The sequence below is a fragment of the Acomys russatus genome, chromosome 2 (assembly GCF_903995435.1).
Source record: "Acomys russatus chromosome 2, mAcoRus1.1, whole genome shotgun sequence".
Taxonomy (NCBI): Eukaryota; Metazoa; Chordata; class Mammalia; order Rodentia; family Muridae; genus Acomys; species Acomys russatus.
The window spans coordinates 53,840,438-53,856,741 of record NC_067138.1 but is presented as its reverse complement, the minus strand read 5'-3'; the positions used below and the strand labels follow the sequence as shown (position 1 = coordinate 53,856,741).

Below are 16,304 nucleotides of genomic sequence, written 5' to 3'. Positions count from 1 at the left end.
AGTTTCCACACACACGACTCCACCTAAACAGATGGAGAGAGCAGAAAAGCAGATCCAGAGACAAATGCTCCCTCACCTTGAGGAGCCCCAACCCTCAGCATCTTACAGAGGTGCTTCTACTGTGGGGATGACCTGAGCATGGAGCTTGGCACTAGTAACAGGGGCTTAGCCTATCCTTAAGTACTAAAGAAACAAGGAGACTAATGGATAGATGATAAAAATATGTGTTTATCTAGAATCTGGAGGGTAACTCGATAAAAAAGCAAAATGCTTATTGTAGCTTAGAAAAAAACATTAAGGCATAAGTTTGTAATGAGAATAGTCACCTTTATGCCGCACTTTATAAAAATAAAGAGGAATCTTTGTCAATTGTGTGTGTGTGTTCGTGTGCACACATGCCTGAGAATATGCACACCATGTGCGTGCAACAACCCTCGGGTACATAAGACGTCAGATGTCTGTAACTGGAGTCATAGAGTTGTGAGCCTCCATGTGGGTGCTGGAACAGAATCCAGTCCTCTGCAAGAGTAGTGCGTGCCCTTAGCTGCTGAGCCACCTCTCCAGCCCAGTGACTGCCTCTCCAGAGCATCGTGATTAGGGCCCCCACGGTGGTGTTTCAGCTAGTAATCTGCATTAGGTCACCACAACTGGAGCAAACCCCACAGCTCAGCTGCTCAGAGAAGCCAGCTACCAATTCTACATCCCAGCCTGAAATAACAATCTACATTTTATTAAAATCAAAAATAAATCAAAAAAGCTTCCTTCAGTTACAAGTATGCACAAGAGTTTCTGCATCACAGCATTTTACAAGAAATATATAAACAACAGGAGTAAAAGTAGAACTTACTAGCATGTGAAGAGAGGAATTGGGTGGGTACACACACACACACACACACACACACACACACACACACACACACACACGCGCGCGCGCGCGCACACACACGGGAAAACAAGTCCACCTGTACTGGCTGCAGCAGGAGGAAGAATTAGAAGCATGATATAAATTTGAAGGAAAAAGACATTCAGTTCTTTAAAAATACTTCAGCAAAAAAATAGTCAACCATTTGCAAATAACTCTAAGCAGATCGTTTCAGTGTGTCACATGACTGCAAGGTAACATTCTTAACTGACTCTTATTCAACCAAGAACACATTTTATTGCTGAGGAGGATTTCACTCCACATTATACAACTTTGCTTCCTTTCCTGGAAGGGAGAACAAAATGACACCAGTGTCTATTCTTGGGCATCATTTAGCAGACCTGGCTGCCTGGCTGCTACTTCCACCCAAACAGCGAGGCTTGAATAAATTATAGACCAAGAATGAGCAACACAACTGGCTCCTTGATACCTTGGTTATTTGAAGGTTGTATGGGTAGAGACACTGCGGAAACTGGTATGGATTTCAAGTCTGCATGGCGTCACGCTCATGTGAGGGTGGCAGTGCACTTACTACGGCTGCCCAGGACCACTTCAGTACCAAAGCCCCAAGGCACTGACCACGAACCAGCAACCAACTGCTTAACAGTCTCTTGACATTGGTACCATGAATAAATCTAGCATTTTTTCCATTTGCCTGTTTGAACAGTTTTATCAAGTGACTGCATACAATGATGTTAATGATAAAATTTCCTTTTAGATGTAGGATGATCTTTCAGAACAAATTTCTGGCTAGAAATGAGATTACAACAATGTAATGTGGAATCAAATGGAAAGTCAAACCTCAGTACTCTTATTTTGAGATACTTCTGACATGATGTGTAAAAGTGAGCATGCCTCTTGGGGAGTGCCAGCTGTCTGCCCAGGCAGCAGCACTGGGGAGACGACGGTCTTTGTCTCAGTCTACAGCTAGCTTTTGTCAGTTTTATTTGCTATTAATGTTGAGCTCAACATTCACCTCAGCCAATAGGATTTGGAAATGAATGATAACCTTCTTTATTTATGTGGAAGAAGACACTTAGCTCCCAGGAGCTTTCTAGTGAGGAAGGCACATGTTACTACAGACTGTCCCCTACCTTTACTGTTTGAATATAGAAAGGACTCATTAATAAACTCAGAGAGGAAAAAAATAATGGGAGTTACCTGCTTTTGCATTTTAAAGAAGTTTTGATAGCTTCTTGTGCTCATCTGAGACAGAGCAAGAACATGACAGACATCTAAGGACCCCGGCAAACACGCTTTCAGTTCCCAAGTATTCTCTACAAACATGGACACTACAAAAGTGAGACTGATGGCATCCTTGTTTAAAAGATATTCCTATACTGGTATCAAAACATGCTAACATGGACTGAAAAAATAGATCTTAGGGAATTAATTTTTTTCAATGGCATTTTATTATTACCTTTAAGTTATTTTTTGAAGGCTGGTAGTAAATTTATTGTTAACAATATAAATACTCTCTTTGTAAGTGTTGAAATTCTTTTAAAAGTACGGGAAGGCAGCAGGCATTCCAGAACAGACTTCAGAGGCATCAACCTTCCAAATACCTATGGAAAGTGGGTTTAATTTTACTCTTTTAATCTTCCTTACTCATGTCTCCTGATTTGCCTGCTTTGTTCCTTATTTGTTACCATAAACAGACATTTAAGTTCAAGCCTTTTTTTTTTTTAAAGCAGGGCCAAATATTTGTTTCTATTATTTTTTAATTTTCTTCAAATATATCATAAAACAGTTTAGTAATTGTTGCAAGGATAATTTAAGCTGTATCATGTTTTCTTAAGTTTCATCTGCTTGCTAATATATTAAAAGTCAAGAAAGTCTCTGTTTCCACACAGAACTGAAAATCCTTAGGGCATAAAAAGAGCAGTTATTCAGCATCTCATGAACGATGTTCAGCCTGATAAAAGTCACTAATCTCACTTTTATTAGACATAGCTGCCACCACTTACCTTTACCATTAACAGATGGAACTGTATTTACTATTGATCCAGGATGTGTTGGCAAAAAACCCTGTCTGTGAACTCAGCTAAACGTTCCGTCCTTTGTAATGAATGCACCACCAGTTATTTATAATACCCTGTCTTTACGTTGGTGCATACCACCTTTTGGGAAACATAATACCAGATTTTTGAGATGAGCTCTAAGAAGAAAATCCGTGAGGTTCCACCTTTTACTACAGAGAAAAGAACGATGCTTGCACACAGTAGCCAGTGTGACATCCCAGCTGTCCGCTGTCTCACACCAGGAGCATGCATGTACAGCCACGTTCACTGCATGTGCTCTGAAGCGGAGAACACTTGCCTTTCCAAGCCACAGGTGCTATCATCTTACGCAACAAGACACCATAAGAAAAATAACTGACGTAACTAATGCAGCAAATACAGGCATTTGGCATTCAGAACACGCCAAAAAGCTAACACTCATGAATTGTCATATGGTTTGTTTTTTCTTAAAAAAAGGTCTTTGCATATTTTAAAATTTAACGGTCCCAGAGAATCATGAAGTGCCTTGTCGTTTCTGCTGTTGGCTTCTGATGACCTCTAGTTGTTTTTTGCATTGCTGGTAGTAAGTAGAAAGGCTTTTGTTTTCATCTAAGAGCTTTTTATGTTCCTGTACCAGACGAGATGTATTTTGCTGGTCCTTTTCATCCTGGTCCAATTCTGCAACTAGTTCTTGCCTAAAAGCAAATTACACAATAAACATTAGCCATGATGGGCAGCTCCACACCTTCAGCTGGTGAAGGAAATGAAGTTAATGAGAACCTTTCTGCAGCTTAAGTACATTACTCCAACACTGTCCTAAGCCAGAACGGAACTACCACCCACTCTTCTATTGTAACTACACAAGAGCCATAGTCCTTTCAGTAAGTACTTAAACAATCAGGGAAGCAGAAAAATACTCAGTAAGAAGTTTCAGAAAATTTCATTTGATACTCTCCTTTTTTGGTAGGAAGAAAAAAAAAAAGGCTCTTTCCAGCTCCAGGAAGATAGCATGTGCCATAGCTCACGCTATACTCTCATATGCCAATATACTCCAATTCATATTCTGAAGTCCTATCTACTTCTAGCTCTAGTGGCAGTAACAGAACATCTGCAAACTAATGAAAAGAGACAGTAACTCTCCCACTTAAAGTTCTTTTCTAGTTTGCAACGTCAAGAGCAGTGTCTGCAAACATTTTCGGAGAGCCTCATTCTCATGGGCTGGTAAAGGTCAAGTCCCTCTACTCTGAGGATATTGAGTGTTAGCTTCTACAATGAGACTACTGGATGTAAATGAATAATAAGGTCTTATTATTATCCAAAGTAACTTCCTCATAGCTGTCATTTACAGTAAGTATTCAGGCTGGAGAGGTGATCTATAAAGTGAGTAAAAGGCACCTGTCACTCTGCTTGATGAGGAGTTCAATCTCAAGAACTCACAAAGTGGAAGGAGAGAACAGACGCTCACAAGCAGCTGCCTTGTGACCGGCACACACATGCATGCCAGGTTATGTGCACACCCACTGCCCACGTAATAAATAAATTAATTAAAAGATTAAAAGCAAGTATTTTGATCAAGTATCACAGTTTTCACATCCACCTATATCCAACATTTGTATTCTGTTAGCAGAGAACTCTTCTTTCACATAACTAAAGCATGACAAGGCAGGTTAAAATGGAAGTAAATGCAGGCTTCCTCCCCAAACACAAATTGCTACAAGTTCCACAGCTACTTCTACAGCTTCCAGACCATAATATTCAGCTTTCTATTCATATGTTTGGGGTAACAATCATGTAAATTATTATACTATTTTCCCTTTTAAAAGAATTTTTCTTTTATCATTACACTGATTTATTTATCCTGCGTGCGGAAATGTCTGTGCACCCACATGCATGCCACGGTGTGTATGGAGGTCTGAGGACAAACTGGGGAAGATGGTTCTCTCCTCTCATCATGTGGGTTCTGCTGTCAGGCGTGGCTGCAATGCCTCTGCCCACTGAGCCCCCTTGCTGGCCCTCTTCTCCCTCCTTAAAGCATGAACACACATCATTTCTTACAAGTTACTAAGAAAATAAGGCTACTGATTTTTTTCCTTTCAACATTTTAGTTGTCATTCTTCACAAGTCTAAATTTCACAAGGGCCATGCTTAAGAAAAGTGAATGCCAACCTCCTAAATAAACCAAGCCCAAACACCTATGTGAAAATAAGACAGGAGTTTTTAAAAACAGAAGGCATGCAGCTTCTATGGGTCTCAGAAAAACATGGGTGGCTATAAAATTATCCCCAAACCACTCATAGATATAAAACAGAGCCGGTCATAAGTAACGTGGCTCTATTAAACATATACCTGACAAGACTGCAGACAAATGTCTGAAGAGCAGACTCAACTGAATGCTAGGAGAGCACGTTACTTTCCCTTGGTCAGGTACTAACAAACCTTAGTTGTAATAACCCTGACAACATAAACTTGGGCATGCAAACAGTTTATTTTCTTTAGCACTATATGATGTCATCAAAAGGGTGAGTTCTGTATGAAACCAGCTAAAGGGCACTTACAGTTTAACACAAATCTACGTGGAAATACCTTTTTAAAAATTTGCATTTATTCTTTATCTTAATTATTTTTTGAAAGGGGTCTGACTGTGTAAGCTCAGGATGGCCTTTAACTCACAGAGATTTGCCTGCCTCCACCTCCTGAATACTGAAGTTAAAGGCATGTGCCACCACACCAGGCTAAAGATTCCATTTTAATGTGTGTGTGTGTGTGTGTGTGTGTGTGTGTGTGTGTGTTTTTGGGGATATGCATGACGAGTGCAGCGCCCTCAGAGTCCGCAGAGGGCACTGGATGCCCTGGAGCAGGAGTAACATGTTGTGAGCTGGTCAATGTTGAGTGTGTGTGGAAGTAAACTTGGATCCTCTGCAAGAGTAACATGTATGCTCTTAATTTGCTGAGACATCTCTCTAGCCCTGGAAATATAGTTAGTGACTAATTTTAGGACTTTGAAGAAAAAAGCTGTTAAAAGTTCTTTAAAATAATGTTGCTACCTCAATATATTTTAAATTCAAATTACTATCATGTTTTTAAAACTTTTATTTAATAATAATAATAAACAAAAAGACTTACTTTCTCTGTAGCAACAATGCAATTTCAGTTTGAACTTTCATATATTCCTGTGCCATTTTACAATGTTGTTCAAACACTGCCATGGATTCTTTGGAGTTTGGGCATGGTGCTAGAGGCTGGAAAGAAAGCAGAAATGTTAAAACTTAGCTCTCAGTGCCTACCTAAGATGACAGCTAATGCAGACACTGTGCTGACATATTTTTATAGCACTAAAGCAATGTTAGCCAAAGTAAGAGTGCTTGAGGGGCCCACCAGGCTCCAATGGACAGTGCCAGACACTCGGCCACATAGGGGAGCCTGGCTAGACTCAATGATCAAAATGAAATAAAACATATGATTTCAGAAAGGGCTCTGTAGGGGAAGGGTGACTGGGTGAAGAGGTAGGAGTGTAGCTAGAGGTGTGTGGGCTAGGATAATAGGAATGCACTTCATATATCATGAACTATTCAAGAAGAAGCTCACTGAAAGGTGTTTTTAAGTGTTATGCTGTGTCCTGGTGAACTTGCTGCTCCCTTGTCAGGCAACTCCAATGGCTTTTGACTAGAGCACCTGAACCTCTGGGATGGCATTTCCTGCTACAGAGTTGAAACGCACTAAGGATGCTTCTGTCAAGGGTCAGGGCTGTGCTGCCAAGGTGGAACTGCAATTTTCTGTGCTATGCCTGTCCTCTATGTAGCGGAGAGTAAAAGACACATGTCTGGCTCCCAAGATGCATGTACTTTTTACACTCATAAAGAAGCACCGACATGTGTTACTTATGCTTTCAGTCATTATGAACCTAAGGACGCATCACACAATGTCTTAAATGGAAATGAGTTTACGAGTTTTATATCTTAAAACATTAAAAAGGAAGGAGTGAAAATACTATACTTGGTAGTCTTACAACAGATATGGAACTATTTTAAGATGACTATTAGGATAAAAACATAAAATTATGCCAATTCTATACCTAATTAATTGAAAAGAAAAAAGAAAAAAAAAAAAAGAAAAAAAAGATAGATGGATTATTTTGACCTCGCTGGCCTTGAAGCCCTGAGCCTCCTGCTTCTGCTTCCCAAGTACTGAGACTGAAGGTGTGAGCACTATGCCTGGCAAGGCCATTTATTTTACTTCGATGCTAAAGCTGAAGGGGCCAACTAAAAACATAAATAAGTGGACACACTGTGGATGTCATCAACTCAGGAGGAAAAGCGGACAGAGAGTGTTTCTTTACCTGTAGCTGGTGATCCAGTGTAAGGTACGCCATTGGGATGGAGTTATCTGAGCCATTGGTATCTAGAAGCCAAGCATGCATTTGATTTATCAATTCATGAATATAATTATTCATGTTACAATGATAAACAAGTAGGAAAAGATGTAAGATATCACTCCCCTAAATATTTTTAAATAAATTAGTTATTGATAATGAACAAGGTCTGGTTCTTAATTCTAAAGGAAAAAAGGGGCATATATGATCACAGATCTTAACATATAAGTATATTCTACAATTTGCTTGGTTATAAACTGAATAGGATATATATATTAAAGAACATGAGCCCTTATTTAATTACAAACAAAAAGACATGACACATAGTCTTTATATTTTAAACTCAGTCCTAACTGATTCTATGCAATTCAAGCCCACATTCCTTTCCTGTGTTGTTTACCAAGGGGTGATTAACTCTGTCAGTACCAGTGTACACAAGAAATGAAAAAGTTAAGTGTTCTGGATTCTCCAGAGGTTCTTTTCAGTCGATACAGATGCTGATATGAACAGCCCAGCCTGCCCCTAATGAGACACTATTGGTGAGAATATAAGACACATACAAATAATAGAGAAACAGAAAAAGCATTTAGAACTCTGGCTTAACACCTGTTCCAAATAATTACACTGGGGATCAAATACAAGCCAGCAGCCAGTCTTACCCAAGTACTCGTAGTAGTGGTCTTGTTTGTTTCAGAGGAAGTAAAATAACCCTCCCACTTCAAAGACTGCTGTGGATGAAAGCAGGTCAGTGGGATGGCAGTGGAGACACTGCATGGGACTCAGTGAAAAGCTGAGGAAAAGTGCTTTCTACAAAACTCAAGCAGGACGAAAATGACAGGTCCCTGACTGAGAGGAAGAATGGACTACCTTGAAAAAGTTTCCCTATTTAGCTCTGCACCCTATTTTTTAATTGGGTTATTTGGTTTGGTAGTGTTTAATTTCTTGAGTTCTTTATAAATTGTGGATATTAGTTTGTCAGATATAAGGTTGGTGAAGATCTTTTCCCAGTCTGTAGGCTATTGACAGTGTCCTTCGCCTTACAGAAGCTTTTCAGTTTCAGGAGGTCCCATTTATTAAAAATGTTGATCTTAGAGCCTGAGCTGTTGGTGAATAGAACGTATTTTAAAGAGCCAAAAATGGGCCTATCCAAATGATCTCTACAAAATGTAAACAAATAAAAGGAAATTGTTCAAACAACTAACGCTATTTCACGAAGGGAAACGAGGGTCCTTTGCTGGATTTCACCTTTGTTCTCTGAAGCCAACAAGTGGCATTTCACGTTCTCATTCGTACTGAATAAGCTTCTAATAACCAATCATAAGATGAAAGTTATTTTTTACTTAGTAACTAAACATGACCTTTTCTCATGAAATATCAAGACTCACACAGTTTTGGTTAAGTAAGATAAACTCTCTTTTCTGTTTTTTCAAACACAACAGACGTTACTATCACCCTTTCCTTATAGGTATACTCCTTACTGGTGGTTTGGATGAGAATGGCCCCATAGACTCATATATTTGAATATTTGGTACCTAGTTGGAAGTTTGGGAAGAATTAGGAGATGTGGCCTTGTTGGAGGAGGTGTGTCACTGTGGGTGAACTTTGAGGTTTCAAAAGATTTGTGCCAGACTCGTGTCATTTCTAGTGTCTGTCTGTCTGTCTGTCTCTCTCCCTCCCTCTCTGCTTCCTATTTGTGGATCAGGATGTGAGCTCTCAGCTGCTGCTCTAGCACCATGGCTGGCTGCCTGATGCCATGGTCTCCCCCATGATGGCGATGGACTCTAACCCCCTGGAACTGTAATCCCCCAGTAAGATGTCTTGGTGAAGCAAGGATTTCCTACTCTTCATCACAGCGATAAGACAGTACTAAGAAAGACTTCTTGTGGATGCCTTCTTTTTCTCTCTAGTATGTGACTGAAGAGTACAAAAAGTTATTGACATCACCAAGTCTTAGCTAACTCACTTGTGTCTTAACTACTATACAATTAACAGCTTGCCATGCCACAAGATAAGTCCACTGTTAATGTGTATCCTAACTCTAACCATGGTCACAATGAACGGGCTGTGTCTGATGTTATCTTTGCAAAGTTCTAAGCACAGAATGAAGAATCTGCCTCTATAAATTCTAAGTTGTGTCTACATATTGCGGTTTCTAGGCACTGGGGGAATATGTGTCTTATGCTCATCTATAAGAGCTTAACATCACTTCCTATGTGGCCATGATGAGACTCCTACTACTCCCTCCAGACAGGCACAGAAGAGGAGGAAAAAGTCTAAGGACCAGAGCATGTGAAGGAGTGCTATGAAATGCTGTCTGATGGACAAGTCATGGGCGTTATACTCAGGAGCCCAGAGTAGCTGTGGCTACCCACACAAGACCAAGCCAGCCAACAAACCAGCATGGATGGGGAAGAGGCCCATGAGGCTCCACCCTTAACTGAGCATTTGATGGTTGCCACGGGAAGGGGAATCATAGCATTTTTCTTGGGGAGGTGTGGCTGTTGGTAGGTTGCCCACGCTTGGTGGATGAGCCAAACCCATGGGTATTTGAGGAATAGCAATTGGATTCAGTGGGTCATAAAAAAGAAGACATGAAAGTGGAAAGAGGGACATGTTGCTGAGTGGGTCCAAAGGGAGTAGGATAATGGTACTGGGGGTGGGTGTGTTTAAGATACATTTATACATGGATGAAGTTATCAAATAGTAAAAGAAATTGCTATGGGGGCGAGCATGAAAAACGCTCAATCTCACCAGCTTTTGGGGGAAAGAATGCCAACCATGACTTCAGTGCAATCTCATCTCAGCTGCCAGAAGAGCACCCTTGGTACCTACTGCTGGTAGAAACATAAAACTTGCCCAGCCATCATGAAATTGATATAGAAGCTCCTCCAAACACTAAAGCAGATCTACCACACAACCCAAATACACTCTCCTGGGTATTTACCCAAAGGACTTAAGCTCAAGACATCACAGCAATACTTACACATTCATGTTTACTGCAGCACTATTCTATTCACAATAGCTGAGTTACAGAACTCACCAGGACATCCAACAACAGAGGATAAAGAAAATGTGGCATGTATACATAATAGAGTTTTCAATATGTCCTTTGTAGGAAAATGGATGCAACTAGAAACAAATTAAACTAGTCTTAGAAAAGTATTTTATATTTTCTCTCATTTGTGGTTCCTTAATTTTATATAGATAGATAGAATCGTGTCTGTATAAGACATGAAAGTAGAAGTGAAATTGTCTAGGGGGAACAAAGAGGACTAACAGGAAGGAGGATGGGTGGAGAAAAGAGAAGATATGGGAGTATGCTCATATGAGTTATATACTTGTGTGAAAATGTCCTTATACAATACAGAATCGTGTGCAAGGACTATTCACAATGGAAACTAAACACAAAGACTGAGATGGGTTGGGGAGGACATAGGGGTGGATATGCTCTAATACACTGGATTCATGTATAAAACATCAAATAATATATAATAAAAAGTAGAAACTGAGATAAAGATAACGATGGTTGTTGCTCCCATCTGGGAACTGTAATTACTGAAAAGATTCAACAAGGACAATGGTTATAAAATAAACAAGTCAGAGTGAAGCAGAGGCACACATGGTGTTTCCTAACTGGGAAAGTACGGCTGTTTGGAACATATACATTTGGTATTTGGGAGGAAAAAACCATACACAAGTAAGGGAGGCAGTCTCTGCTACAATACTCCAAAGGGCATTTTGAAAGTTACTGCCCAACAGTTGTAAACAATTCTATCAGGCTTGTCTTTGTAAAGACTAATGTCTCTCATGTCATTCAATTTTATATTCTAAGGAACTAGACTAGTCACCTGTGGAATCGTCAGGGGTCCAGGGGTGGCTTCGAGCTGGCTTCTCTGAGGTTGGTCCTGAGGTAGTGATCATTCTGACACTAGGACTGGATGACCTACTGCTCACCTGTAGGAAGAAATGGTCGGAGGAAAAAGTGTCACTTTTTAAAAAAAAAACGACAAGACACATTTTCATTTCCAGTAAGGGGTGAAAGATTTCCATTATTACTAGTAGAGGCCTGAGACTCCTGAAAACCAAATTCTAAGTATATAATCAATGTATAGCAGGTTCACCATGCATTTGTACATAACATCTCTTCAAAACTTATAAGTTTGGGCGAGAGCAGGTAGAGAAATACAGCCCACAAAGCAAAGGGGACCGGGGGAGCCCTTAAGCTGCCAGTGCTAGACCTAAAACCTAGAGCCCTGGATTGTTCGCTGTGTTGAGAGGAACTAGTAATAAATACACAAATTATTTGTAGGATGACAGGCCCTGCTTAACTCCTGCTTAAAGTAGAGGCCCAGGGAACGCTTTGTTCCTTGGGAAAAAGAAAACTAGCAAAAAATGAAAATCATGTGGTCAGTGCTTGGAGGCAGCAGAGGGAGGATCTGCAGGGACGCTAAGTGAAGGGACGAGTGCCCACCCAGAAACCATCTCCAGAGCCACGGAAGACAGAGCGGAGTGAGCACACATACACGGCAAGTATGAGAAATGAGACAAACCCATGTCTCACGTTCCACATGGTCATATATGGTCAAATTCCAGAAATTAGACAGACAAAAACGAAGGCAGTCTACAGAGGGGAATGGCAGCTACAGGTGACGCTTCCCTAACTCAACAGATCTGCAATTAGAAATGCTTTGAAACCTGAAACTTGGAGTGCTCAAAAGATGCCACAAGTAGAAACACTGTACCTAACTAACCTGATGTGACAAGCCACAGTCAAAACACAAGTACACTGAAAACATCGTTTAAATTCCCTGCAGGCTGTGCACACTGTACAGAGAAACAATGGATGGCCAGTTCAGACCTGCGTCTCGTTACCAAGATGTCCACATGCAAGTATTTCAAAATCAGAAAAACCCCTCAAAATTGGAAACACAACTGGTTTCATGTATTTCAGAAGAAATATTCAACATACATTCACAAAACATGAGCTACAGCCATAAAGGAAGCCAGAAAAAGTAGATTACTAGCTATAAAATGTTGGCAGAAGACAACTAACAACCTGAAATAAATGAATGTGATCAGAACAGCATCTGCAGATGATAAAAACTGAATTTCTCGCTCACAGACTTGAACATTAAGAATTTCTAAGCAGAAGCCTTACTTAAGAAGAAATCTTTCCTTGACAAAAGGGCCAAGAGAGAGTTAACTTAAAGCTAATTCTGATAGAAAAGGGTCTGCATACTGACAACTGTTAGTGAAGGGAAGAGTAATGAATTTACAGAACTGCTAGCAATGCAGAATTATAATTCTTAAAATAATAAAAACCAGAATAAGCAAGAACATTGCTTCTAAAATCCTTGTGCTGCTCAGGAAGAGTAGAAGAATTAAGTAGGCTGGGTACAAATGCTAAAATCTCAAAGTTATTTATTAAAAGATCTAATTCTTACCCCAGAAAGACCCATGTGACGAGAAATGAGAAATGTACCTATTCAACTTCAAAGATGAAAAGAAGATAAAAGAGGAGTCTAAAGTAAGATGGAACAAACTTACTAGTAAAGTAGCAAATATAAACTGGATTAAAGTACAGAATGAAACAAAGCAATATCCCCAACCACGGGGTTGGAGAGATGGCTTGGTGGTTAAAAGTGCTTCCTGACTTCCAGAGGATTTACTTTCGGAGTCTGGTTCAGAATGGTGAGGAGACTTAAAACACCATCCCCAGGGGATCTGATGTCCTCTTCTGGACTTTTTGAAGACCCACAAACATGTAGCATGCATATGTGCTTATACACATAGAGACATACACATAAGTGAAAAAAATTATAAAGCTCCAACCAAATTGTCAGAATGAATAAATGTGATTCATGAGAGACAAATCTAATTTACAGAGGTAGAAAAAACAGAGGCTGGAAAGACGACTCAGTAGTTAAGAGCACTCACTGCTGTTCTAGAGTACCCAAGTTACCTATATCAGGTACCCAAGAACCTACAATAGGCAGCTCACATATGGCTGGAACTCCAGCTCCAGGAGATCCAACACCCCTTGCCTCCTCAGGCACCTGCACTCTCGTGCATATCCATACCTCCCATTAAAAAACAAAAAACAAAAAACGAAATTAGAAAAAAAAAACCCAAAGTTAAATAGAAAAGATAAACCAGGTAAAAAGCACTCAAAATTACACATATATTTATATTAGACATATATCGTAGGGCCAGACAAATTAAGAAGAGGCAATAATGTAAGGTGTGCAAAGGCAGGGAGAGTCTTGGGGATGGAAGAAGGAGAGAAGCACGCATTCCAGCACAGTCAACAAAATAAGGCTCTTCTGCCTTCCTAGTCATAAAGGTTTCCTAGCACTTTCATGTAAAACCCCATTTATAATAAAAAGACATAGCAGGGGCTTGGGGTTCACATGATAAGATTGTAATTTCATCTAAGGCACCTCTAAAACTACCCTATAATCTCTTCCAAAGAGAAAATAAAAAACAAAAAGGATTCTTAGCAACTATGAGATGTAACTGGGGAGTAACCACATGGTGCACAGGGCTAAAGCTAAGACAAAGGTAAGTCTCCCTGCTGGAACTGCATCTACACCTGAGGATATTTTACTCTGCATCATTCTGAGAAGCACACAGGCTCTTTCTTCTGAGAGCTTATTTTCTTAACCCTATGTTTAGCCTAGATTAAAGGCATCTTTAAATCTCAACAACTTTACATTTGCTAGCCCTACAATTTTTCCAGCATCAAAACTACAAACCTAATTTGGCTCACGTTGATGTCCCTTAAGTTGAGAGGAATTAATTTTTCAGGATGCTGAGGGTGGCAGCGTGGACCTGTGTCTCTGTCTGCTACTGGAGTCTCAGCTTCTGCTCTGCTATTTATTAGTGTCACAGCTTTAAGTGGTGGCTATAAGCTAATTGAGTAGTGAACACACGATGCGGTCACACAGTGGTGCACAGCACAACCAGTGCCTTTCTTGTTCAGAACCAGGTCTATAAGGTGTCTTCTAGTGCTCTCAGTTGGACAGTATGATGGGAGCTTCCTATCTTCAAATCTCGCTGGTAGAATTCTGATGGCCCTCAATGCTCTCCAAGTATTACAGTTTTTTGGTTGCTTCCTCCTGAAGGCATTCCCAGTTTACTTTCTTCTCACATAAACTAAAGTTCAGAGATGCTGAGCAACAACTGACAGAAATGACACATGGCACCTCGAGGCAGCAAAAGAATGTAAGCCAAATATAAACTCCAGGGCGAAGTGCCAGCAGGAGACATGGAGCATAGCTGGCCTTTGACTGGAACCCTATCTCAGTACTTATGAAATGGGAGAGAAAGTGGTTTTACAGACAAAAACAAAGCTTATGCCTTTATGTCTCATCTGGAAGACAGGAAATTAATTCCATTAAGTCAAAAGCTTTTATGCTCCATGCTATTAGACACATCTGAAAGCCATTCAAAGTCACAGAAGCACAAAACAGAGACCCAGTGCTGTTTGTGTCACAAACTTTCAACATGGGTTTAGATGGGTACTTCCTCCATGGCAGTCCCAGGAGTCACAACAGTTATGGAAATGCTTTGGAATCCAAACACATACAATGTTGGTCTGTGACTTGCACCACTGCAGCCTTTTGTTTGTGAGATGGGATCTCAGTATATAATATACACTAGCCTTGAACTCACAAAGACATCAGGAGCTCTTATCCACTGAGCGCCCCCTCACGTCCCATATTCCCCTGATATAGAAAGAACAGAATTTAAGATCCAACTGCTTTCCCAGTGCTATTTTTGTTTCATATCTGGATAGCACAAATACTATCATGAAGACAAAGAAATATTACCAAGAGCTCTGGCAGGCACACACTCACATGTATGGAGGAAGGCCTGTAGCACAGATCAGCATCTACTGTGTGTCTGGACTCTCACATTCTGTAGGAACGCCACACAGGTGTTATGGTGCTTAGTGGACACACAAAGGCTGCTGTAGCTCAAGACAAGGAAGGAGTGTGCTGGGTTCATAGCGTGGGTCTGGTTCTTTAGATAACGGCAACCGCAGCACTGTGGAACGGTAGTCCTAAAAGGACTATGAGGTCCACTCTACAGTACATCATTTTAGTGAAATAGGAAGGCTCATCTAAACATTTAAAAAGTAAATGTGTCTAGTTACCTGTCTAGATTTACTAGGATGGTATTTATTATGGGTTACCTTTGCTCGATGTAATAATCATTACTGAAAAACTACTTAACTAGTGAATTACAGATAATGAGAAACCACAACACTTAGCATTCACCAGGATCATTTCATTACAAAGTATGCGCAGTTTTTTTGCTTATTTTGTTTATTTTTTGAGACAGTGTTAGTCTCAAATTCATTATGCAGCAGAATGAAGAATTAAGCGCGGAATTATATCCACATCTAGGTCTGCATGTGCTGAGGATGAAGCCCAGGGCGCTATGCATACTAGGCAAGCCCTGGACCAACTAAGCTGCCCACCCCCTAGGCCTGTGCTGCAAGACAGAAGGATAACGTTCACAGTGTGCCACTGAATCTGACTTGCATTTAAAACCTCTTCTTAACAGGGTGCTGAAACATGAAGAAAGATAGAGACTTAGGATTGATCTCTCTAATTTTCAGTTGACCCATCTGCAAAAAAAAAATTACCCACTGTCTAGGGTTAAGGTATACTTAGTGTCTATTAAGGGTCTGTCTGGTACCAAAGTCAGTGCATAACAAATGGCTAGTACCAGTAGTGGTTCTTTAACTAAGAAAATTCATCAGGTAAGTATGGTCTGCTTTAAAAAGTCCTTGGGGGATAGGGGCAGGGGCTGGAGATGTAGCTCAGTTGGTAGCGTTTGCCTAGCACACACGAAGTCCTGGGTTTGGTCCCTAATACCACATAGCAGGATGTGGGGTACACACATATAAGGTAAGCCCTTGGCAGGTATAGGCAGGAAATCAGGAGGTGAAAGTCATCCTTTGCTACAAGGTCTGAGGCCAGCCAGAGATATACTGGACCTTGTC

At 40.4% G+C, this 16,304-nt stretch overlaps 1 protein-coding gene across 3 annotated transcripts in view; it reads right to left on the bottom strand.

Annotated features, from left to right (window-relative positions):
* Nucleotides 1-2,311: 2,311 nt before the first annotated feature.
* Nucleotides 2,312-16,304, bottom strand: part of Map3k7 (mitogen-activated protein kinase kinase kinase 7) — a 54,076-nt gene continuing 40,083 nt past the window's right edge. For all 3 annotated transcript variants that reach the window (XM_051161080.1, XM_051161089.1, XM_051161097.1), the window contains 4 exons: nt 11,140-11,245; nt 7,259-7,320; nt 6,046-6,161; nt 2,312-3,617 (listed from right to left, as the gene is read on the bottom strand). In XM_051161080.1, the coding sequence (XP_051017037.1) occupies nt 3,437-3,617; nt 6,046-6,161; nt 7,259-7,320; nt 11,140-11,245 (465 nt within the window). In that variant the 3' untranslated portion in view covers nt 2,312-3,436. The remainder of the gene's footprint in view (nt 3,618-6,045; nt 6,162-7,258; nt 7,321-11,139; nt 11,246-16,304) is intronic.